Genomic DNA, 27,395 nt, shown 5'->3' with positions numbered 1-27,395 from the left:
AGGTGTATCATATAATACTTTTAAACTGTTAGATTTTCATTGCTCTGATGTCTTACTTCCTGTTATGTTTTGATTCCCGTTTGTTGAACCCTCCCACCTTCCCCTCGCATTTCGCCCACACACAAGCAGTAAACTTTTTCATACCTACGCTGACACACACACATACACAGACCTCATACTCTCTCACTTTTGCATTTTGGAGCGACCACAATGGAAATAAGCTCTCGGGCTTTTTTGCGCTTTTATCCTTTTGATATTCTCCTTTTTAAATGCTTGTATATATACAGTATACCTGTGTTTTTAAATCTGATGTCAATAAATGCTTTCAATCAATCAATCAATCAATCAACATGCTAGTTAGCAAAACAAACTTTTACTAAATCAGATTCTGGGAATAACTACCCATGGCATTCAAATTAGCTATGTGTTGTTGACACTTGCTATAACAATCATGATGTGTCTAAAGTAACCCATGACCCATGTCTAAACCCGTGTGTGCGTGTGTGTGTGTGTGTGTGTGTGTGTGTGTGTGTGTGTGTGTACCAGCTGGTACCACTGAGATGAAGAGTTACTGGAGGAGGAGCCCATGTGAATGGCAGTAATCCAGAGCAGATTAGGATTAGCAGCTCAGCCAACTGCAGTTATACAATTTAATTGACTCTCTGCAAACCTGGCAACCAAACCGCTGCTATAAAACTTCTCTGACATAGTGTATTTACAAGATCAAGTATTGCTAACCTGTGTTTGTTCAGATTTAAAAGTCTTACTGGTAAGGGTAGCCCCTTTGCTTACACTGGAGCTGCCGAGTGGAATAGTTTGGATCTGCAAATTAAATCTGCTCTCACTCTTCACAATTTTAAATGTTTAGATCATGGGTGATGGAAAAGGTGCCTATGTAATTAACATTGTGTTCCCATAGGGGGTCCTATTTATTTGTGGGTACTTGGGCAATTCTCCTAATTTGTATATAGTTCTCTTAATCTTTATATCTTTTATTGCAGTAATAATAACGTTCAGTCGTAACTCATTTATAAGCCTTTAGTTAATGAACTTATCACTTACAAAACATGAATATACATTTGTAGATGATTAATAAATGCTATGTTAACATATCACAAATGCGTTGTAAGTCATCTATAAACTTTTAGTAAATTAAGTTTCTCACCTGTTATAAATGATATGTAAATCATTTACAATTCATTTACAAGGCTTTCTGCATCCCCTAATCTAAAGTGTAAACCATTCATCACGCATAAATGTGTTACATACAAGGGGGTAGCTCTGTCAAAATTGAAGCCAAAGTGCACTTAAACCTGCATTCTTTCGAATGGCCTGCAGGGGGCAACCCATTGGTCTGTGGACTTCTGTTTTTTGACGCCTCACATGGCCATCTTGGATCTTGACACAAGTTCAGGGGTTTCCCACAGAGCACGCCTGCTATTGGTCCGTGATCGGCGAGCTGTCTAATCAGTGGACAAGCAACCTGTCAACCACGCCCCAAAACATAGTCTGCAACTACAACATAGTCTAGCTGAGTAATTACATATTTGCTTTGGATGACATACAACGTAAAAACTATACATGCGTTCATAATATATTCACCCGGCATTTTGGTCTCACATGCCTCCGCTCTCTTGTCAGCTTCGTTGGGTAGAACGCATGGATGAAAGTATGTAATTTCTCCATAGTGGCTTTTCCTTTGCAAAACATTTACAATGTGTTGGAATTAATTTATAATCTTCCATAAAAGGAGATACAGGACCCAGCAGAGGACCAAAATACCCAATATCACCTGCCAGTAAGAATCTGCCTATCATTATGTTTATGGTACAAAAATCTAGTAATAGGGTGAATGTTGTTTGGTATTACAAAGAGGCTTTGTATATATATATTTGTATATATTTGTATACTGTATATGACTGTTCACCAAGGACTTACCTCTTTAGTAGGGCTGGGCGATATGGCCAAACAATTTATCACGATATGTTTTCTTATATTGATCGATGTCGATATTTATCACGATAAATATGTATTAATAATAATGATGTTCAATTTACAGTTTTAAGATCAGTATTCTCCTTAGACCCCAAAGAAACCAGAAGGTTAATTATGGTTTATATATTTATTGTCAGAATTGATAGGTGACAAAACACATCTGTTCCAGCACTCGCCTGCACCATCTTTTGACGTGACCCCCATGTACCATCTTTTGACGTGACCCCCATGTTGTATTTGTTTTATGTAAACTTTTTTCAGCTAAAAATGTTGTGTATATTGTTTACAATAGTTAGAAATGCAGCATGTAGCATTCATGTATTCATGTAGCATTTACTATTGATCGGTTTGATTTTATGCACTAATAATTTGGAAACCGGTCTAAAAGCGGCCACTAGGCGGCAGTATTGCTTAAGTTAACATCAGAATGCCTACATGTTCAGTAGAAGCATAGATTGTATAATAGATGGATATAGTGAGCGTGACGTCACCCATTGGGTTTTGATGGAACGAAATGAGGCTTGAATCTCCCACTTCCTGCTCATCGTTGATTGTTTGAATGGATTAATTCTACACGGAAGTACGGGGAGAGGGGGCGGCTGTTAAAACACTAGTAGAAGAAGAAGGAGAAGGAGGGGGCGGCTGCCCCTAGCGGCTGCCGGGGGAGTTTCCGGAATTGTCTCACAGGCTTGAACTGACTGCCATCTTGTTGTTCGCTTCTGGTTGCTAGCTTGCTCGCTGGCTGGCTGGTTGCAGTGGTGAAATGGTCCAGGAAAACAAATAACTTTTAGTCCGAAGGTATGGGCGAGTAGCAGTCCAGCCAGCCGACCACCGTCTTGTCCGGGGCCTGGCCAAGAGACCATGGTGTGTGGTGTGAGCCTCCAGCCTGCTGCCTCTAAGCCTCCACAAGGTAAACTGCTATTATACTTATTATATATCTGGGCAAACTCTAAACTTTATAACTGAGGTGGATTTGATCGCGCACTTGGTGCTCTGCTATGTTGGACTGTTTGAGTGATGCTCATGTTTGTAAGCTAACGCTAGCTCGATTAGCATCGTGTGCTAACGTAAACATGTGAGCAAGGTGGTGAGCACCGTTGCTATACTTTAACTGAAATTTGGTGGCGTTAATGTTATAGTGATTAATATAACAAGGTGTCATTTGTTTCTTCAAGGGATGGGCGCCGGAGTACCATGGTGGAGCAAGAACAGCACAACACAACAGAGGCACATTGTCCCCTGGTCAAATGATTTGTGAAAATTAATGCTACGTTTTGATTCCCATATGCATATTACATATTACTTTCAACCTAAGATATTGCAATAACATAAGCCAAATGCTGACAATATAATGCTGACAGATTTGAGACTTTTGATAGATTTACTTTGAACCATTTGGTATGTATCTGCCAGTGTGCTTTTGTCAATAAACATTGCCAACAAAGAACCTTGTTGTGTAGGCCAGTGGTTCCCAACCTTTTTACACCAAGTACCACCTGAGAAAGTAGTTGGCTCTCCAAGTACCACCATATGACCGACGTTAAAATACAGTCTATTCAGCCAGGCCCGTAGCCATAGTTTGAGAAATACCGAGGTCATTTTAGCGCGGCGTGGGGGGACCAGGGGGGGCTGGGCACCCCCGGATAGAAAATTTTGTCCATTTTAAAGTAAAATGCTTCAATCTGGTGCACTTTGAGAGCAAAATGAAGAGGCTAGATCTATAAAGAACTACATACATCATGTTAGATTAATATCCTCTTTACTGTGCTGTTGCTTTAAAATGATACAAAAAATAAATGTCTCCCCATATGATATAATTTATATTCTGCATACAGGTCACATGGCAGAATACTGCTCAATTAAATACAATTGCCCATCTACACAAACATCACTTACAGGGGAGTTACTTACCCATTCACTTCAATAGAACTGTCCCCAAAGTATAGCCCCAATCTAGCCTCAATGCAAAATCTGAATGTTGTGAGTTATCTCTCTTCTATAGCACACAGAGAGGAAGCAAATTGTTGCATTTCCGATCAACTGTCGCATTAAAACATCAATGACAGATTAACTCATTGAATGCCAATGACGACAGCTGTCGTCAATTCAAATACTGACGTAGAGTGCCAATGACGACGGTTGTCGTCAATTGCGTTTTTTGACGGTGGGACGTGGATCAATCCCTGATACATCTCTGGTACAACTATTGTAGCTATTGGAGGTCTATAACCTATTTTACAGAACCCTTAGGTGGCGACAGTGCTCTCCACATAACAGAAAGGCAAGGAAAAAACAAAGAAGAAGTCGTTATGGAAACGGAAATCGCATCGCATCCGTATGCATCGATATGCTGAAGCACGTTACTGCAGCTGTGCCTGCAGCAGCCAATCTGCTCCCACAATTGAGCCGCTCCGTGTCGGTTGCGACAGCTCATCTGCACATCCACACCGTGGAGTTGTTATTATTCTCAACTGGAAGCATCGTTGCCGGTGACAAACACACGCGGAACGCTGTAAAAAAGCCTGGCTGTTCCGCACCCTTCACTGTGCGCACAGCAAACTCAGCAGAGAGCCACCACAGACAGGAGGAGGAGTGTGCAGTTGAGGCGAGGCGGGGCGGGCGGGGGGGGGGGGGGGGGGCACGCAGAGCAGCACGCAACACCCAGACAGACCCAGGCAGCAGGACAGGATTGACAAACGCAAGCCAGAATATCCGATACCCACCAGCAGCAAATCAAAACCAGCAAGAAGCTGCAACCAGCAGCGCACGCAGGGGCCAGCGCTGCTGGTTGTAGCTAAAAATATTATTCTGCCAAACAAAATTCCCTGGCCTAAACTGTTTTATTGAAGGAAATTATTTTTGAGGTGTGACTACATTAGAAAAGATTAGCTTCAGAGTCAGTGATGTGCTTGAAATGATTAATTTCACAAAAGGCCAATTATCTCAGCTTCTAGAAAAAAATTGCTGTTTTTGGATGAATCAAGCTATCTTCTCCGGCTCATAACTAAAGAACGGAAAATGGGATCAATAAACTTTTTTTTGCAGATGATAGAATAGAGTCTCATCGTTCTTTGTGCGTGTTCAGTGTTTACATAGTAATATCACACAATATTCTGTGGGCCTCGAGAAATCACTGAAAACGCTCTGAAACTCTGGCACTGGGAGCGTCCGTTCTCCAAAAGTGGCTGGCACTCAATGAGTTAATAGATCTGGGGACCAGGGCTATTTAAAAAAAAAAAAAAAAAAAAAAAAAAATTGGTGTGGAAAATACCGAGGTCATGACCTCGGTGTCCTCAATGGTAGCTACGGGCCTGTATTCAGCTATGCACAGTTCACGCAGGAGGCAAATTTATTCCAACCTGCAGCCTATGTGCAACCTGCAGCAGCTGCACTTGTGCTGGGTTGACTGCTGTCTTCACCTCCTTGTGCTTCATCGTTGCTGCTCTCCTCTACTACAGCTCTTTTACGATTCCCTCCCGTTTTGATCCACTTCATAATTTAAACATTGGGATTCCAGGGATCAAGTTCCACCAGCAGGGGGGGCGCAAGTACCACCTACCTTGAGAAACACTGCCAATAATATTAATTATTATTATTATTATTTCACTTTCACATGTTTGAAAACTACTACTAATGACCACCATGGATTTTGCACAAAAACTAAAAAAAAAAAAAAAAAAAAAAAAAAAAAAAAAAAAAAAAAATTTTTTTGAATTTTCACAGAGCCTTCCAAGTACCACCAGCAGGGGTCGCAAGTACCACCTACGGTACGCGTACCACCGGTTGGGAACCACTGGTGTAGGCTATGTACTAAGGTAAATCATGTACCCGAATGTACCACAAATATCATAGAACGAGCCCATTATAGTTGTCTGGTCAGATCAGGCAGGTTGTTAATAAGATGTGATATAAAGATATTTGATGTCGAGTGAACCAGCTTGGACCAAATGACCAGGAAGAAGAATGTGAAGATGGAGAACCAACCGACTGCATGAACAAATTATTTATATTTATTGAAATATGGTTATCTGTAACAATTCGACATACACAAAGGCTACACCATGCAACATATATTTCGATATAATTCAAACTTAAAGAATGGTTCATTTTCCACCATGGTAGGCTGGACTGCTGTGAAATGGTTACCTATATTTGTGTCAAGTGTTGCTTGGTAGATTATCTATATATGCCTAATTTACCAGAAGACATATTCGTGCAAGACCTTAGGCTATGTTGAGTTCTATCGATCTGATAAAGTATGTTTTCAAATAAGGATGACCTCAAGACAAGTGTGTATCATCTTTAAATGTCCAATACCATACAGAAAAGCAAATTGAACAAACGACCAACAGCATTCAAGTCTGCAAAAACTTGTGATGTTATGTCACGTTAACATAACCTTATGACGCTTACTGTATAACATGGGCAGACCATTTAACATTACTTCACATATACATTAGATAATGTTAAATGGTCCGCCATGTTATGAGCGTCACGTTACATGTATGCCATCTATAGCCTATGCTTAGCTTTTAGGTGCGTCTAAGGGACAAAATAGCGGCATGCGATTAACGCGTTAACGCTGACAGCCCTAATATACTGTATATATTAACGCGTTAACGCTGACAGCCCTAATATATATATATATATATATATATATATATATATATATATATATATATATATATATATGCAATTCCTTATGATTGGTCTGATATTATTCTGTTGAAACATCCTGGTTCTCAACGTTGGGGTGGTGACCCCAAGTGGAGTCACGTAGACTTCCAAAGTGGTCCCCTAAAAAAATTAGCCTATTATTGTTAGCTGTATGAAATTCACCATGCCAAGTCAAAATAGCCTAACATATCAGGAGACTGTTAACTCTATGCAATTCAGTCTGTCACTCTAAAGCAGCCTATAATTGCATATGGTAACTGGATTTAACCCTATAGTGTCTCACAGAAAAAATCTACAGGGGTGCGAGATTCAGCAGGGTGGTTTTTGCCGAATACTGCATCCCCTTACTTTCTCAGACCAGGAGACTGTTAACTCTATGCAATTCATTCTGTCACTCTAAAACAGCCTAAAATAGCAGTTTGTAACTGGGTTTCATCCGTACAGTGCCTGCCAGAGAAATGGGGGTGCGAGATTCAGCAGGGTGGTTTTTGCCGAATATTCTTTCGACCGAACTACAACCACTAGCTGCTATAGTTCTTACATGAAACTGATCACAGCTAGGTCTGTGGTTTATCTTTTGTAATTGGGTCATTATTTCTGGAAAGAGACATTGCTGGTGAGTTTTTCTAATTTATGTGTGAGTGCCATCCGGTTCCATTGTATTGAGAATTAAGCCAGACATCAGGGCCGATATCTCCAAAACTCAGAGACAACAAACACAAAACAATGTAGATGGATAAATAGCACTGCAGGTAAGAAGAAAAATATGTAGTTTTGATTTTAGGCTATGCTGTTCCTTTAAACACGTATGTAAATATCATATTAAGGCAGTGGCATGGAGATTTAACAATGGTGGTACAAATTAAATCTAATGTGGCCACTGGGGGGCTGGCCCTTGTTGAAGTGGTTCTATATTTTCTGATCCATCATATTCAGACTATGGAGTTTTAGTGACATGTAGATTTAAGTCCCTCTGGCCCCCTGCAAACTCCGCCCATGGCAGAAAGCACTTGCTGCTGCAGCACCTGCTTGCCCCAGCACGGACCTCCCAGCACTGAATGCATGCTCAGTGCATGCGTTTACTGACCTCTGGCACAGCCAATCAGCTCACATCAATTAAGGGGTTAATATCTGAAAATGCTCAAGGGTACTCACCGGGCACCCTCCTGTATTTTGAATAGGTACCCCCAAACTACAAGAATCAGCAGAGAAAAAAACTTTATCCGACGAAGCGAGGTTCAACCCCATGGCTCCCGGACTAACCTGTATGGTATAGAAATTAGAAACACGTGACATCATGTAGTAGTCTATAGCAAATGATTTATTTAAATGGTGGTTACTAATTAAAATACTTATGTATAGTGTGGCGCACTTGTGCTTGAAGTAAAACAGTTGTCCAATGGTAAAGGTCGAAAATGAATTGTGGAAAGGACAAATAATTTGAAAATGAATAAGCAAGAATATGAAAATGGATTACAAAAGGCACATTAAATTGCATTTTGCAAATCATCAGCATTAATTCATCAGTATTTTATTTGTCAATTTAATTAACAGTTGTATTATTAAATGGCTCATTACACATTTTTCTTAATAGGTTTATAAACAGTTTTATCAAACGGCTCATTTAAAAGCATTTTTTTTCTTCTGGAACCCGTCTGGAAGGTGAATATGTACAGTAACCTAAGTCAATTACTGAGAATTACTGCTTGGATAAAGCCTTTTGTACGTAATGCAGGAGACACATAGGAAAAACGCACAGTAGATTGTGCACAGAAGAAATCCATGCAATCAGCAGAGAAATCCTTATGCAAGGCAAAAGATTCCCAGAACAGTGTTTCCCCTAGAACATTTTTCAGGCCTGAAGGGATGTCGGAGCTTTTAGCTAACCTGTTCGCATCTATGTTTGCAATGGCATCCCAAGTAGCATCATACTATTATGGGATGCGATGCGAACAGTTGTATTATGGGATGTGCGTTTCCCAGGCAACGACACACGTTTTGGAACTCTGGCACAATGATCCTAAAAGCAAAGTGCTTATTGTTTTGAATGATTTGGCATCTTCTATTACTGTCAACACCAGTATTGTTGTATTGTAATAATATGCCATAAAGGTTTATTGGAATTTTGGGGAGAGCAGGAAAAAAATCTGGCGGGGGCGTCGTTGGCCTGGTGGGCCCGCCAGGCCTGTAGAATGGTAGGGGAAACACTGCAGAAGGAATCAATCAACTGAAATATAGACACCGAATTGGGCAGACAATCAAATGCCATCACCTTGAAAACATTCATGGATGAACGATGAAGCAGGACTTTTGCGCATTGGAGGCACCATGTAACCATGCGGAAAAGCACCCCCCTCCTCTCTCTCCCTCCACCTCCTCCCTCTCTCTCCCTCTCATGTCATCGGTCCACACATGTAAAAGCAACAGTGCCAATTAACCAATAATTAAGCCAACAGAAGCCTCCATTAAAATGTTGAAATCTGTCGTTATCTCCATAATTACAAAGATAATGAACATTGCTGAAAACTATGACCATTAAAACGACATGTGTAAGGACTTACATGGTTTAATGAAGGCAGACAAAGGGTAAGTCCACTTAAGGCTTGTCACTGCACAGTCAATTAACATGTGCCCCCGATGCCATGCTGCCGGCAATGTTCATGGATCTGACATCATGCTGGGAATGGGACAGGCTTTTGTAGAATTTAGAAGCAAATGATAAGAAAACTAACAGTTGTTTATGTTGACATAACGTCAGCAGATGTGTTTCCTTGTTGGAAATGTGATTGTGACGGCTTCTGTGGGTTTTGATTGCAGGCAGCTGCCACTCTGTCCCCTCTTCCCGGTACTGTGTACCGGCAGCAAATATTTTAACGGTACTGCGTACCGCCGAGCACCGGTCTACTTTCACTCGCGTGCGTGTGTGTGTGTGTGTCTATGTGTGAGAGTGTGCATTTGTGTGGTGATGGTAGAAACTACGCTGACTCAGCTTTGTCCCATTCAACCTGTTTATTGGTCCACAGTAAACACACACACACACAGACACACACACACAGACACACACACACACACACAGGCTGCCGCACGGTAACCACGGTGACCCCTGGCCAATCACAGAGCAGGGCATGAGGAGGGAGGAAAAGCTCCTTCCTGATTGGACAGGACGACGGTCAGCTGACTTTTCCTCCTCACAGGGCGATCTTCGTGTTCCGGAAGCTGGAATTATCCCTAGACACACGCACGCACGCACAGAGAGAGAGAGAGGAAGAGAGAGTGTGTAAGCATAGACATGAGATATATAGCCTAACGTGCGGTGCTACATGTGATAGCACCATGTATGGATATGTCACGACGTGTGGATGACTGAAAAAATTGCATTTGTGCGTGGAACTACATTGAACACAACCCACACTAATTGCCGTCTGGCACAACGAGGAAGGTCGGTGCGCACTGAGGGCGCATATCGGACTTAAGATCAGGGGTTCACAAACTTTTGAGACAAAGTAATTTCCCAGGGACCACTTCCACTGCGGATACCAACAATGACCCCCCAATAGCATCAGAAGGCTAAATAACAACATAAGGCTACCAGTTCAAAACAGACACACACACATGCACGCACACAAGCACATACTCCATTTGTTTTGTAGAGTACTGTATAAAGAAATGTACGAACCAATGTACGAACCGTATTTTAATATTTAGTTCGCATTGGCCAGCTAGAGGGCTAGCTGACCATGCTATATTGTCTTGTATTCGTTTTAGATTGGCTTTTTAGGGGTTCAAGCCCCGAAGGGGCTGAAACCCTATTGTTTTTGTGCCGGTTTATTATTATTCTTGTTCATCTGCCCCGACGCAAATTCCTGTGAGTTGGTGAATTGAAATTTGGCACATTGACCGATATTGGTGGCTGGTTTCTGCTCAAAAAATATTTTTTTCGAAGCGGCCTGAAGGTGGCGCTATAATTAGAGGTTTTACGTTAAAGGCCATAACTTCCACGCCGTTTGTCTGATTTTCAAACTTTTTTTTTCCAGATGTTCAGGTGAACCTGCTCTACAAATTTGCCTCAAAGAGCCTTAAGGTCCGTCTGGAAAATTTTTGAGATATTTTGAAAAGTTTGGAAAACACATTTTCGAGATCTCCTCCTAGACTGTTTGACCGATTTCCACCAAAATCGCCAGGAAGCATCTCTGGAGCAAGCTCTACAAATTGGCTTTTTGAAACTTTTGAAATCTACTTTCGTTTCAGAGATATTAATCGTTAAAGTTGTGAGAGGGCGTGGCCTCTCAGCTAAATTGTCATAACTTCATGACCGATTAACGAATCTGGGACTTGCTGGAGATCTTCGGAGATCATCACCGACCATGTCTGTCAAAGCTTGTGCAATTCGACCAAAAGGGGGCGCCATAAATGCCAGAAATGGGCGTGGCCTAACACAAAAAAGGCCATAACTCCACACCTGTTTGTCCAATGATCGTGAAACTTGGCAGATATATCAAGGAGGATGTCCTAGTCAAAATCTGAAGTTTTTTCATCATTGGTGAAAGTGGGCGGGGTCTATGGTGTAAGCATGTAATAGCGGTAAATCAAGTCCATTCGCCTAATCGGTTGCAAACTTCTCAGCCTCATCTGGAATGGCATTTATGACAGGCTATTTCGCAATTTGTCTAAAAGGGGGCGCCGCAGGCGTAAGAAGTGGGCGTGGCCTAACACAAAATATGCCGTAACTTCACACCCGTTTGTAACTCCCAGGCTGTTTCTCCAATTTTAAAGCAACTTTCTTCCACATGTTCCCTCGAACGTGCTATACAAATTTGCCTCAAGGACTATTAGGTGTTCAATTTGCGCAAGGCTTGAACCCCTGCCATTGCCGCTTGTGGCTATATTTCTCCTTGCTTTTGTATATATATATTTTTTGCTTGTCATGTAATGTGCATTGTCGTTTTGGACCCCAGCAAGACTAGCTGTCGACTACGCATCAGCTAATAGGGATCCTTTTTTAATAAACAAATAACGCACGCATGCACGCCACACCCACACCCACCCACACGTTTTTCCGTTGCCAAAATGTAGCCTAACTTTGGAGTGTTATTTAGCCACCTTCTTGACAAGCTAGCATGACATGGTTGGTACTAGCGCTGCAACTAACAATTATTTTTATTTTATTTTAACAATTTTATTCCAAAACAAAATGTCCCAAATTGACAATTTTAGTACACAAAAGTGCTGCTTGACTGGACCAGAGCTGTCTAAACAATCATGAAAAATTACTTAAAAAAAAAGAACAATGTAAATCACTACCTAAGCGTTAACAGGATTTGCTACTTAATAGGCTACCTTTAAAGCTGCATTCAGCTATGTTTTTGTGTTCAAATAAGTGTTAAGTGTGGCTCTATATTCTGACAGCAATCACTGAAATAGAGTGTTTAGTCAGTGACTTGAAACCCCCAACCCCCCGCTGTCCTCTATCTCTCTCCTGTAGTCCTGCAGGCAGGGCGGACATATCTCCGCAACCATAACTCGTAGAGACTCACAGATGGCGGCATTGGATTTGGGGTGAAAAAATACATTATGTTCCAATACAGGCATCGCAATTGGACCTTCTCAGAAAATGTCAACTTTTCTCTGATTGGATCAAAACCTCAAACTATCCAATCAGAGAAAAGTTTACATTTTCTTGGAAACGGAAGAGATCGCGATGCCTATAAAGGACTATATGTATTTTTCCACCCCGAATCCACGGACTATAAGGTAGATCGTTTCTGCAGTAACACTTTATTCTTCTCTCTCTCATATAGTGGGGCGGCATAGCTAACCTACATAGCTTTGTGATACAAGCACCACATTTTGCAGATGTGTTCATACAGTAGATATATTCTGAACAAAACTGGATATTGGGCCATCGCAAATTTGCCCCCTGGTGGCCGTGGCAGACATTTTTCAAAATGGCCACAATCGATGTGTCAACATTTCCTATCCCATTGGACCCACATGCAATACCAGACATAATATAGATCCTAGTAACCCTGAGAACCAAATAAAAATACTAATTCAACTTTTACAAAGTAATTGGTCATTCATTTCATTATATTATGTGTGTACATTATAGGCCTATTAGTGTGGCTATTGTTCACTTTGTGATAAAAGTGCGAAATTTGGCACAGAAATAGCTTAATGTAGAAAACATCTGGATATTGGGGCATTGCAGATTGGCATTTTTATGACCATTTTGCAAAATGGTCACCAGCCGTAGCTCAACATATGAGACCAATTGTTCATTTTGTGATAGAAGAAACACATTTTGCAGATAGAAGAAACACATTTTGCAGATGTGTTTATAGATATACTCTGAACAAAACTGGATATTGGGCCATCACAAATTTGCCCCCTGGTGGCCGTGGCAGACATTGTTCAAAATGGCGACCAGCGGTTTGTCAACATTTCCTATTCCATTGGACCCACATGCAATAATGGACATAATATAGATCCTAGTAAGCCTGAGAACCAAATAAAAATACGAATTAAAAATTATATGGACTTTTACAGAGTAATTGGTCACTTCATTGTATTATGTGTGTACATTATAGGCCTATTAGTCCGGCTATTCATTTTGTGATAAAGGTGCCAAATTTGGCACATAAATAGCTTAATATAGAAGAGATCTGGATAAAACTGATGACATCACAGTGAGTAATTACGTGACATCACTTCCAGTTGGGTGACATCACTCGCCAGTGACATCATTCGCACGAGATGGATTCACTGAGGTGACTCTGCCTAACCCTAACCCCTTCCAGGTGACTACATCTCAGGTGAACTCCAGGTGAACTCTCGTCCTCATACGGACAGTCACAGTGCCTCAATGTGGGATGTTGGTGTAAAGACTCTGAACATCAAAAGTAGCAGTGACACACAATCAAAGGATTTTAGCGAATTAATAAAGTCTACACTGTATTCCACAAGTTTCCTACCTAAACCACTGTATTCCCCAGGTCCCCCTACAGGCAGACAGACAAGTACCTCAGGCTGTCATTATGGGTCTTGTACTCCATGATAGTATTTGGTGGGAGGTTGAGGACTCGTCTCAGAGTGTCTCTGATCCGAGACGTCGTCGTCTGGTCGCTCAATGTCTTGTTCCAGATAGACAGGATGTCCTCCTACACACACACATACAGTACACACACAATTTGAATGATTTATTTATGTCCACATAAATACAAGTATGCAACAGACATAAACACTAATAGTGCAATCAGATAGTATAGATCAGATACACACACACAGGATGATGGCAATGGCAGGTCGAGACACAGAGACACACACAGGCACAGAAACACACACACACACACGTTTTTGGTAACGTAACCTGACACAGCCAGATGGATGGTCTTGTTTTCACAAAACATATCCATCTATCGAGTGAGTCGATGCGATGTCACATTAAAAAAGGTACTTGGTGATTGGATGAAGCATCTGTCTATTACCGCCTGGCAGGGCTACTTCAACCAATCAGATCAACTTGGATATGACATAGTAGATCAGCTGAAACGTTAACTCATTGAGTGCCGGCCACTTTTGGAGAACGGACGCTCCCAGTGCCAGAGTTTCAGAGCGTTTTCAGTGATTTCTCGAGGCCCACAGAATATTGTGTGATATTACTATGTAAACACCGAACATGCACAAAGAACGAGCTGACTCTATTGTATCATCAGCAAAAAAAAGTTTATTGATACCATTGTCCCTTCTTTAGTTATGAGCCGGAGAAGATAGGTCATTTTGAGCAAATACAGGCGTTTCAAATTAGAAGCTGAGTTATTCCGCCTTTTGTGAAATGAAGCATTTCAAGCACATTCACTGACTCTGAAGATAATATTTTCTGATGTAGTGACGTGGTGTAGTTGTGTGGTGCCCTGCGTGCCCCACCCCCCTCTCCCCCCCTCAGCTGCAAACTCCTCCCCACACTAACACACAGCCTAACACGCACCCAGTCTATTTTCGGAGTGCTCCGTTTTTGTGCGCCGGCTCCCAGCGCGACACGGAAGAGCCAAACCGGACTGCTGAGAATGGTTTGGCCCTTCGGCGTCGGGTGCTGCTTTTCTGGCGGCTAATCGTGTGGAGAAACTATGCAGACAGACAGACAGAGGCAGAGGGGCTCAGTTGTGGGCGCGGATTGACTGCTGTTCGCAGCCAACGTCAGCTCCAGACAGAGCAATCTATATGGCTCTGGCTGCAGCATGAGCGGTTTCTCTTTCATCACGGGGCTTTTTCCTGCTGTTTTCCGGACCTTTCTCTAATCTGGAGAGCACTGTCGCCACCTAATGAGTCCGTAAAATAGGTTATACACCTTCAATAGCTACAATATTTGTACAGGAGATGCAGGAGGCTTTGATCCACGTCCCACCGTCAAAAAACGCATTTGACGTCGATTGACGTCCTTGGCACTCTACGTCACTATTTACTTTGACGTCAATCGACGTCCTTGGCACTCAATGAGTTAACAAACTGCAGATGTTGGGTGCAATCATTGACTGTACAATTGAATTCTCCATTCAAAACAAAGGAGAAGAAGAATAACTGCAGATGTCTGAGAATGTCTTGAGATGAATCATCTCGTTTTCGAGGGGGTCCTAACATGCAAAAACAAGATTCAAGGAAGTTACAATTTAAATCAGAAGAGACAAGACAAACAAGACAAAAGAGACAAGAACACTATAACTGACGGCAATTAACACCCACATATCAGTTAGATAATATAGCAAAATAAATAAAATAAAAATAAACCAAAATAATAATCAGTAATACGTATCGTATTTTCAGTGAACTGTACAGAACATGTACAATAGCAGATACAGTATATATATATATATATACATATATACATATACATATACATATAAACATACATACTCAAGCACATACATATACATCACATGCATATACATACACACATAAATATACATACCACATACATACAGTATATATACATAAACATACACACACATATACAGTATACACACCGCATATATGTATATATAGTAGGGCTGTGCGATTAATCGATTTTGAATCGTAATCGAATTAATTAGTTAGGACGATGTTAAAAAAATGAAAATCGATTTACACTTCAACTAGGGTAATTACGTTATGCAGGGCGGCTCTCTCTCATGTACGCATGCTGCTACTTGTCCATTCTCCCCGCTGTAAAGTCTCTCTAGAGGCTGTGATACTGGCTACTAAAGACAGCAGCGCAATGGACTTATTTCAACACCTCCGACCAAAAAGCACATAGTGAGCACTGAGCGCAGCTTGTTGCACTGCGGGCTGTAGCCTACAAGATAACGATTGCTACAACACACTCACGCGCGCACACGAACACAGACGTTATCACCGGACAATGAAACGTTGCCTTTACAGTTCACATAATAACAAAACAACACGTGAGGCCAAAGAGTACTGACTGATAGATTGGCTGTATTCATGGCAGCTGTCAGCCTCAGCTGACTCACCTGTCCCAGTGTGTCTGAATTTCCCCCTAACTGCTATAGCAGTTCCACGCATTCCTGTTGTGACTTCGTGTTATTCTAGTACAGATATAACTCCGAGCACGGGTGGTCGCTTAGACCAGAGGTTCTCAAATGTTTTTCAGCCAAGGACCCCTTACAAGATAGACTAGAACGACCGCAACGCGGACTTATGCCTCCGCATTAGTTCATTCTGGAGTCCAAATCGCCATTTGAGGCAAATTGGAAGAGATTCCGTCAAGGCGCTCCTGTGATGTTGCGTTACAGAGCTTGGAAATTGGGTGTGTGAGAGGTCACAGTGAGCTTGAACTTTGACCACCAAAATGTAATCAGTTCATCCTTGAGTCCAAGTCGATGTTTGAGACAAGTTTGATTAAATTCCGTCAAGGCATTCCTGAGATATCGCGTTAACAAGCTTGAAAATGGCGTTCGAGAGCTCACCTTGACCTTTGACCTTTGACCACCAAAATGTAATCAGTTCATCCTTGAGTCCAAGTCGATGTTTGAGACAAGTTTGATTAAATTCCGTCAAGGCATTCCTGAGATATCACGTTAACAAGCTTGAAAATGGCGTTTGAGAGGTCACAGTGACCTTGACCTTTGACTTTTGACCACCAAAATGTAATCAGTTCATCCTTGAGTCTAAGTAGATGTTTGAGGCAAATTTGATGAAATTCCGTCAAGGTATTCATGAGATATCACATTAACAAGCTGGAAAATGGCGTTTGAGAGGTCACAGTGACCTTGACCTTTGACCTTTGACCACCAAAATCTAATCAGTTAATCCTTGAGTCCAAGTCGATGTTTGAGACAAGTTTGATAAAATTTCGTCAAGGCAGTCCTGAGATATCGCGTTAACAAGCTTGAAAATGGCGTTTGAGAGGTCACAGTGACCTTGACCTTTGACCACCAAAATCTAATCAGTTCATCCTTGAGTCCAAGTCGATGTTTAAGACAAGTTTGATTAAATTCCGTCAAGGCATTCCTGAGATATCGCGTTAACAAGCTTGAAAATGGCGTTGGAGAGGTCACAGTGACCTCGACCTTTGACCTTTGACCACCAAAATCTAATCAGATCATCCTTGAGTCTAAGTCGATGTTTGAGGCAAATTTGATGAAATTCCGTCCAGGCGTTCCTCAGATATCGCGTTAACGAACCTCGTACGGACGTACGGACAGCCGTACGTACGGACGTACGGACAGCCGTACGGACGTACGGACAGCCGTACGGACGTACGGACAGCCGTACGTACGGACGGACAACCCGGATCCATAATGCCTCCGGCCTGGCTATCGCCGGCGGAGGCATAAAAATATACCGGGGACCCCCTCATTCTGATTTGTGATTTTGGGCTAAGCTTAATTGTTTCCACGGTAACGTGCTTGACTTTTAATTTGATAGGTTTGTTATTAGAATGTAATCCATGAACCATTTTAGATTTAAAGCATAAACTATTTTCGTTGAACTATGAAGATTTTGCAAAAAAAAATATATATATTTTTTTTTTTATTACATTACATTTACATTACGTCATTTAGCAGACACTTTTGTTTTATCCAAAGCGACTTACAATATCACAATTTGTCAACAGTACAGAAAACCACTATGCAACACAATCAATGACAGCCAAGATATTTTGATAGACTAGCACCATGTAGGAAGTAGTTTGAGAAGGAATAAGTAACATGTAGCATTTTATAAATTTTTTTTTTTTTTTTTTTTTACTTGAAAACTTTTCGCGGACCCCCTGGCAAAGGTCCGCGGACCCCCATTTGAGAACCACTGGCTTAGACACTGCTAATATAATTATGTCACGGAGGAACACGCAAATCCACCAGTGTCAAGTTAGCAAGCAACATCCAGGAAGTTAAGCATAGCAGCGGCAAGCTAAAACAGGAAGTTGGGTTGTTCTGCCTTCAGAGTAAAAGCGTAAATTGTCAATTATGGAAAAAAGGGGGAAAAAGAGCTCTGCAGGGCAACAAATGTTTAGAGAAGTATAATAGTATAATAAATCGAAATCGAAATCGAAAATCGAGTTTTGAGAGAAAAAATCGTCAATTTTAGTTTTAGGCAAAATCGCACAGCCCTAATATATAGATACAAACACACATATACACACACCGCATATGTGTGTATATATACAGTACATACACCATACATGCATCCACTCATGCATGCACATATATTATACTGTATGCATAGACATACATCCATACACATAATCCATATGTACATGGACACATGCGTATATGCTCCTCTACACATTATGCCACATTATACGAACTTGCTCATTTATACATTCACATTTATGCACCACACAATGGTCCTATACTACGCAATGTATATATAAAAACGGTTGCTATATATCAACGGAAACAGGAGCATGCCGACTCAAGACAATAAGACAGACCTTTTTTAAATATGTGAAAAGATGTAATGGTTCGTATGTATGGGGATAATTTATTCCAGTCTGAGGGGGCTTTAAACCTAAATGCTCTCTTTCCAGATGTTTTCCTAACTGCAGGAATGAAAAAATAGTACTGTGAAGAGTGTCTTAACTGATATGTTGATGAGTGGGGAACCAATAACTGCTGTAAATAAAGAGGATAGTTAAAATGTATACATTTAAAAATGAGTTGCAACCAGTGAGTGTGTCTTCTTGTACTGAGTGGCGGCCATTTGAGTGAGTTATACATTGTACAGTGATGAGTGGTAAAAGGACATCCGAGTACAAATCTACATAGGTTATTGTATGCTGTGTTCAGAGGTTGAAGATTGGTTTTGGATGCATTTTGATAGACAACATCCGCATAATCAAAGAAAGGTAAAATTAGCTGAACGGCAAGTTTCTGTCGTACACAACGAGTAAAGCAGTTTCTAGATCTAAATAAGACACTAGTTCCGAATTTAATTTTATGGAGTGTGTGATCAATATGATGCTTGAATGTGAGCTCAGAGTCAAGCCAAACATCAAGATATTTAATTTGATCAACTTTATGCAAAACAGTATCATCATTATACTTTATAATTAAGTTATTAGAGTTTGTTTTAAGTGTTTGTTTTGAGCCAAAGACCATAATGAAAGATTTTGTTTTGTTGAGCAGTAGTTTGTTAGATATAAGCCAGTTTTGTAGTGCGTTAAAGTCAGATTGAAGAGCAGTTTGGATTTGTTGAAGGTTAGGTTTGGAAGTATAGATGACCGTATCGTCTGCATAAAGTTGAACAGATGAGTTGGAACAAATTACAGGGAGATCATTTATAAAAATAGAGAAAAAAGAGTGGACCTAGCGTCGAGCCCTGAGGTTGGCCTCTTTGTTGAATAAAGAGATCTGATTTTCTCCCTTGTATGGCAACACATTGTTTTCTGTTGTGTAAATAAGAGTTGAACCAGAGTAGTGCACTACGAGAAAGACCAACTGCGTGAAGTTGATCTAAAAGTAGGTAATGATCAACCAAATCAAAGGCCTTTTTGAGGTCAATAAAAATGGCACCTGTGAGATTGCCAGTATCGGATGATGAAAACACATCGTTGGTAAGTTTTAAGAGTGCAGTAGTGGTTGAGTGATTAGGTCTAAATCCGGATTGAAATGGCGACAGGATGTTGTTTATCTTAAGGTAATGTGACAATTGATTAAAAATCAGTTTTTCAAATATTTTAGCAAAATAACAGATTATGGATATGGGTCTATAATTATTAGGACCATCTTCGTTTTGAACTTTGAATTCTCACACTATGCCAAGCTGCTCCCAGGGACTTTACCTTTACCTTTACTGGATAATGTCTATTTTCTCAAAATTGACCCCTATAAAACCATCCATTGCGCTTGAAGGCATCATGGCATCTGGCTTATGACGCGGCCACCCGCTCCGCCCCGTGACCATTCGAGCCATCAGCCCAGATCCTCACTCTGCTTTTGTCCAGCAATCTACTCGGTTGTGTCTTCTCTTGACCCTTGCTAGCTAACGGTTAGCTCTTAGCCAGTAGTGGATACCCGTCCCTTGTGTTCCAACAACCGTAATGGGAGCAGCGGACAAGGACTGCGGGAGATATTCTTCGACTCGGCCCTCTTCGCCAGGAACGGTGGGACCTGCTACGAAAGCTCGTGGCCAGGTTGTAGGTAGTTGAGTTACGCTATCCCGAGCTAGCTCTAGGCATGGGTCGATTTCCGGTTTTTCCCGGTCCGGTCCGGTGTACGAGCCGGAACTGGTTTGATTTGACATTAACCAACAATGTATTTCTCTAATCCTACTGTCGCATTTCTACCTAACGCTGGCCTAACACACAGACAGACACGGGTAACTCAGACAGACAGAGATAGGCTGCTGACGTACATGACACACAGTGAGGAGCTGTTCATTGGTCCCACATGCTGTTTTGTTGTGATAAGTTGTTCTAAACTCAACGTTTCACTGTGCGATCATAAAGTTTTGTTCATGAAACGCATATGTGTCTGACTCCTGTAGCTGAGCTACAAGTAGCCACCTGCATGTTCCACATCTAACGTTATGTAATAAAAGTGGATTTGTTAATAACGTGTTCCACATCTAACATCATGTAATAAAAGTGGGTTTGTCAATGAACTAAACTCAACGTTTCACCATGCGATCATGATGTTGTGTGTTCGTGAAACGCATGTCTGTCTGACTCCTGCTGTCAGCTGAGCTCATGAGCTACAAGTAGCCACCTGCATGTTCCACAGTACGTTCTGTAATGGGTTTGTCACATTGTCAATGATAACATGTTAGAACTAAACTCAACGTTTCACCGTGCGATCATAACGTGTGTTTGTGAAATACGTGTATGCTCCAAAATACGTTATAACGAGAGGAGGGGGGATGTGCACAGCGCACTGAGTTGAGTTGTTTTGGAGTGGAGAATATAAATGGGACACTAGTCACCACTCACCTGGCTAAGATTGGTGTCCAAAACAGTAGAAAAGGAGTCTTTAAAATTCATGCCAAATCCATACGATCCAACGTTGCTACTTGCTATGCCTGAACTGTAGCCTAAGCCACCAGGTTAAAAGTATTTCTCTACACTATATCTCGCAGACAGTCATTTAATAAACAGGAGTCTACATGTATGACTACAGTCGCCTAAACTGGGAAGCACTGCTCAAAGTGCGACACCTAGTGGCAAAATTCAGTATACCGGTTAGATTCGGTGTGAAGAGCAATATCGAACCGGTTTTAACATTTTCATATTGCTATTTCCCTGGCTGGGGAATGTGTCGTAAGCTGTTAACTAACTTAGCGACTTGCCTGCTTAGTGCTAGCTCTTGTACTGTTGCTCTGCACCGTAGCTTGTTAGCTAGCTATCCGCTAGGCTGCTATTGTTTAGGTTGCTCGTTCGCGGCTTTCTTTTTCTTCCTCCCTGTGCTAGTTAGGCTGTGTCTTCGGACCCACCTTGCCCAGCTATGGACAAGAACGTGCCGTTCCGTCAGTCTGGCCAGTGCCGTCCTGAGATGGCTTCCCCTTGTTAATCAGGATAGAATTGTTACGCTTACTGTAACCTTTGCTTGTGTGCACCATTAAGTTTAGGTTAGCTGACATTACGTTAGGCTTCCTAGCTGTTGCTTGGGCACCGCTTTGCGGCTTGCCTCGCTCGCTTCCCGGACGGGTTAGCTAGTTTTTTCCTTTCCCCTGTTGCTAGTCAGGCTGTTTGCGCTGTGTTACGCTGAGCGTGTGCTCACCGGCCCCCGCTGCTCAATGCAATGCGGCCCTGATGCCAGATGATTACTATCTGTGTTATAATGTGTATGCTCAGGGCCCGAAATTAACTTTTTGACCCACCGGCCAGTGGCGGGTAGATGGAAAAAATCTACCCGCCAAGCATATTTCTTACCAGCCAAAAAAAAAATGCATTTTTGTGTCACATATATCCATATATATCCATTTTTTCAGTACATTTCAAGTGGATAAGGTATTACGTTGAAGAATACACACTTAAATAAGAGGCCAGAGTAAAATTTCAAGCAAATTATTTTAATATATTGATTGATGATTAAACAATACATGTCAAGTCAATCTTATCAATACATGTCAAGTCAATCTTGAGCTTAAATTGTTGTAAAAAAAACAACGCAGCTAAAAGTAATAACTGCGATAGTCTCAATGCAGACAGCGCAGCGCACAGCTTGGGCTACGGACCTTTCTCTCCCACTCACACCTGGCACCTGCATTAGCTCTCCTGCACTCGTTCTCGGCTCACCTTCGGCTTTATTGGTGGTAAGCATTTTGATTCATCTCCTCATCATACGAGCTCGGCAACAAGCGCGAGCGATTGATTCATTGATTGATTCGCCCGATGTAGGCTGTCAATTTAGCAGAGGTTAAAAGATGCTTTTTACCTCCGCTAAATTGACGACTGCATTCCATTCCAGTCATGTTTGGTAGCCTATACGGGAGAGCCATGTGAAACAGTCTCACAAAGCACTCGTGTTAGCCAGCTGCGCACCAAAACACACATGATAACTATTATCTCCTCATATATACTGTATCATACGAGTGTCGGCAACAAGTGCGAGCGATTGATTAATTGATTGATTCGCCCGACGTTAGGCTGTCAATTTACCTCCGCTAAATTGACGACTGCATTTCATTCCAGAGTCAGGTTTGGTAGCCTATACGGGAGAGCTAGAATGAAACAGCCTCAGGAAGCACTCATGTTATACTACCGCAGTGAACTAACGTTAGTTTCAGACTGCTTCCTTGTATATTGTGCACTGGGATCAGCGCTCCCCAGCGCACTCCCAGCGTTTAACAGTCGGAAAAAGACGCTAGGTGGACACAGGCCGGCTACACAGTTTTAATATTACATGACGACTATTTTGCGACCCGCCACGTGGCGGACAGACGCCAAACCTAACTCGCCAAACCTAAAATCTACCCGCGGACATCGCTCAGCTGCTAGCTTGTGTACTAACCCCACTGTTGCATCGGCAATATTCAACAACAATTATGAAACATGGCGGCCTGGTTACGTTAGCCACCACAGAGTTGGTTAGTGGCCTGCTTGTTAATAGCTTATGCCACGAGCTGCACAGCACCTCACTGGTTGTTATTATGCTGAAACACGCCAGTGGCTGCATCGAGCTGGACACCCGCATCACACGTTGCCTAGCCGTTCTGCTTGTTACCGGGGTATTGCTAGCTGGTTGCTCGCATCCCTCTTAGCTTGTTGCTATGAGTGCCAAATGCATCTTGACTAGGCTTGGTTGGCTATCCCTTGGCATATTGGACTTCAGGTTAGCTAAAGATGGTCCGGGTGGAGGGCTTGGCCTTAGCTGGAGGGTGACTGACTAGCCACCTCCCCGCTGTTATGCCGCTAGCTTCGCTAGCAATCACCTGTTGATCGCAGCTATTGGGTGGGTAGCCGGCACGAGGCATGCCATGTGTAACAAGTGTGCACATTAGCAGCCCACGGCTGCCACGCCACCTGCTTACTCTGCCTGGGTCCCAGGCATGTAGCTTAGCCTGACACAGCTGACTGATCAACGTGCTGGTCTCTCCCTCTGGCCTCTTCGGACCGCCAGTCGGGAACTAATGGCCTGGCAGCTTCAGAATCGCGCTTCGGCCACAACAGCAGCGGCGCCAGGCAGCCTGCGCCAGCAGCAACGTAAGTCCCTCTGCCAGCGGATGCTGCTCCGTTGTCTGTGCCTAGTGCCCGACTTCAGTTGGAGCTCCCAAGAGGACTTACCTTTAGAATACCCCCTGCCGGTGAAAGCCACTCGGCGCGGGAGCGAGCCCACCGTCGTCTGCGCCAGTGCTCGACTTCGATATGGAGCTCTCAAGAGGCCCGTGCCTCCAGAGTGCCCCCGGCCGGTGAAAAGCCGCCTAGCAAGGGGGCGGGCCCACCGCAGACTATGCTCAATGCCCGACTCCGGTTTGGAGCTCTCAGGAAGCTTTTGCCCCACTAGGTCCCATGTCTGTGACAGCCCGGGTCATACAGCGTGCGAGCATAGCTTCGCTTACTCTATTCCTTCAGGAGGAGGTCTCCACCCTCCTGGCCAAGGGGGCGATACACCTGGTACCGGAGGCGGAGAAGCGCGCAGGGTTTTACAACAGGTATTGCCATGCCCAAGAAGGACAGCTCCATGCAGCCCATACTGGACCATCGGCTTCTGAACAAGACGCTGAGGAGGTTGCCCTTCCGCATGCTTACCCTTCCCCGCCTCTTCAATGCCTTGCGGCGGGGGGACCTCATGTTTTCCTTCCAGGGGGTGGCCTACGAGTTCTGCGTCCTCCCCTTCGGCCTGTCCCTGAGCCCACGGACCGTCAGCGCCTGTGTGGCTCTGGCTCCCCTCCGTGCGAAGGTGATATGCGTCTATGTGGGACCTCGCCATCGCGCATACCAGGGTGGTGACAGATGACCTACAGACCGTGGGGTTTTGGTAAGCTGGCAGAAGAGTTGCCTCACCCTGGCCCAGGTCACGACCTTCCTGGGGCTGGAGTTGAACTTGCCAACCATGAGTGCGCGGCTCTTGGCGGAGAGGCGGGGGCACATTGTGTGGCTAGCCTAAGCCCTACGCCTGGGGTGCGCAGCCTCGGTGCATCGTGCTGCTGGGGCACATGGCCGCGGTGCTTCCACTGGGACGACTGCACATGCGTCTGTTCCAGATCTGGTTCCTCAGTCACCGCATGGACCCGGGCAGGGACTGTCATTGCAGAGTGACCTTGACGGGTGTGGCCCGACGGCCGATGCGCGTGGATGGACCCTCGCTGGCTCTCCACGGGCATGCGAGTGGGACCCGTTCCACTCAGGCGCGTCATTCGCACCGACGCTTTGCTATGGGGTTGGGGCGCGGTGTGCAATGGCCTCTCAGCAAACGGCCAGTGGAGCCCAGGAGCTTCGCCACATAAACGTGCTAGAGCTGGAAGCTGTTCGCCGGGCTCTACGCCACTTGTTGTCACGGGGCAGCCCCCGGCAGACGGAGTGGCGGCTACACCCCCAAGTGGTGGAACAGATTTGGGCCAGATTTGGCCACGCCCGCATCAATCTCTTCACATTGTGGCTCGCAACGCACTGCCCCCCAAATGAAAAAATGTAGTCATCTGTTTTATCTAATGAGATAACTTTTCCAGTCTGGTCATCTCACTTTCACAAAATTTTTTATTTCAGCAAAGTGGGATTGTCAAGCAGACAGACCAACAATGTCATAAAAACCTGCATGCACTTGACAATTTATATGATAGGGCAGGGGTTTCAAATAGGGATGGGTTAGGGGTTAGTGTTAACCCTAACCCTTCCGATAAATTAACAGCCGATAATCAGGCTTTGCTTTTGCCTCGGACCGGAGCTATTGTTGTCGCAGGCTCATGACATCACAGCTGCGACGGCCAAACATGGCTGCTGCCATGCAGTATGTTGCCGTTTTTCACAGTTAAGATGATCACAGTAATACACAAATCACAGATTGTAATTTGCAATCCATGTCTCGCCCGGGTTCCGAGAGGAGGGCAAAAGTCTATTACGTTAAACCAAAGCTGGTGATGATGCAGCGGATTTGTTTGTTGTTTACGTTAGCTGTTGTTAGCGAGTGTTGGCATTAGCTCAGCGTTAGCTCGTAGCGTGGCCTACACTTCAGGCTCGCCCGCTTGGCAGACACACTGACGGCCGGTTCACACATACGCCTAGAGCGACTACGCATATAGGCATCGCTTCATGCACGCTAGGCGCCTATTTGCGTTCACACAGGACGCCACACTGAAGCCCCGCTCTGCGCTACGCTGATCACATGAGCAGCGGTTTTTTACACTTTTCAGATCTGATTTATAGCATGGGTGAGTAATATAAACCTCTTTTTTATTGTAATGTGCAAGTGACGATGTCTGTCTATTTCCTGGCCGGCTGTAATTGTTATTTTCCCTCGGGTAATCATGTGAATGAATTTGCGCTGACATAGGCTATAGCACAATGGAGTGTGCACAAACAATAAAGTGTTGTAATTTTAACCAGCCGATTTTATTTCGGTCTGTAGCTTAATGATATCCGAGACATAGCCCCACCATGCATGCCCGCCACCTATTTACATTTGCGGATCTGTGATACATGCATTGAGACAGGGGGGTATATATACATCTGACAGAAAAGACGTTAATATAGAGGAACACATGAAGGACAGCTCTCCTACTATGCACTCGTTAATTCGCGCTCCACCCTCCCTTTTGGGCAAACTCGGTAGAAAATATGGCCCAAGTCCGTCAGAAACAACAGCCAACAATGTGATTAATAATATTTTAATTTGAAATTGGTTCAATTGTGAAAATAAACAGGACGCTCTTTGCGATTTTTGTTGCTCACTTCCTGCATAGCTTGACAGTTCAGCGCGCCTAGACGCTGAAAAATAGAACAGACGCCTAAACGATAAATGCAGCGCAGCGAGAGCGTGGCTTCAGTGCAGCGTGGCAGCGGTCTGTGTGAACGCTCTCATCTGTTAACAAGGATGCCTAAATTTTATGCGTTGCTTATGCGTTGCTTAAAGCGTTGCTCTAGGCGTATGTGTGAACCCGCCGTGACACTGCTTGTGATCAAACAGCCCCGCAAAAGCACTTCATACTCAACATAAACAGTAAACATAATAGAAACTAATGGAAACCCCTTTACCCGAAATGAAACATCCAGGGATTGTGTATTTAACTCAAAAAAACAACATGCTAACGTTAAGCTAAACGCGCTAGCCGGGAGTCCCACTATAACAAAGGGATTTTGGAGTTGAGCTAGCTAGTGCAGCTGCTGGACAGAGCCATCTAACAGAGCCAATTATAAGGAAAACAAAGGTGCAGTCGCGCACATTAGGCTACATAAAAAGCATCAGTCAACATAACATGACAATAAGAGTCTAAATTACTATGCCTTTTGTCATTGTGTTTTATCTGCAGACTAAGCAGTCATTGCTTCCCGTTCCATAAAAGCCTTTATTTTTGTATTGACTATAATTGAGTGATACACTTTATTAAAACAATCATATTATATCCGAAGTTTTCTTTGTTTTGTGTTCACAGTGATGTCAGTTAGATTTGGTTAGCCCAGAGCTATGCTCACTACATCTGCCTTTTTTTTGTAACCCCAGGTGTGCATAAAATACACATACACATACAATACGATATTTTATTATAATAGTTTTTTTGTCTTACATCCCACACACACACACTAGGCTACGCCCTGCAGCTTGTCGAGTTGGCCCTGCAGCTCGCATACGCAG

General features: G+C 43.2%; 1 protein-coding gene across 1 annotated transcript in view; it reads right to left on the bottom strand.

Annotated features, from left to right (window-relative positions):
• Positions 1 to 9,671: 9,671 nt before the first annotated feature.
• The window catches only part of LOC310771541 (eukaryotic translation initiation factor 4E type 2-like), a gene marked incomplete at its 5' end in the record, with an annotated part of 36,186 nt that continues 18,462 nt past the window's right edge, over positions 9,672 to 27,395 (bottom strand). Inside the window, 2 exons of the mRNA XM_083664130.1 lie at positions 9,672 to 9,900; positions 13,693 to 13,829. Of these exons, the coding sequence (XP_083520256.1) occupies positions 9,861 to 9,900; positions 13,693 to 13,829 (177 nt within the window). The remainder of the gene's footprint in view (positions 9,901 to 13,692; positions 13,830 to 27,395) is intronic.

The sequence above is a fragment of the Poromitra crassiceps genome (assembly GCF_964638095.1).
Source record: "Poromitra crassiceps genome assembly, contig: HAP1_SCAFFOLD_771, whole genome shotgun sequence".
Classification (NCBI taxonomy): Eukaryota; Metazoa; Chordata; class Actinopteri; order Beryciformes; family Melamphaidae; genus Poromitra; species Poromitra crassiceps.
This window is presented reverse-complemented; position numbering and strand designations above follow the sequence as displayed.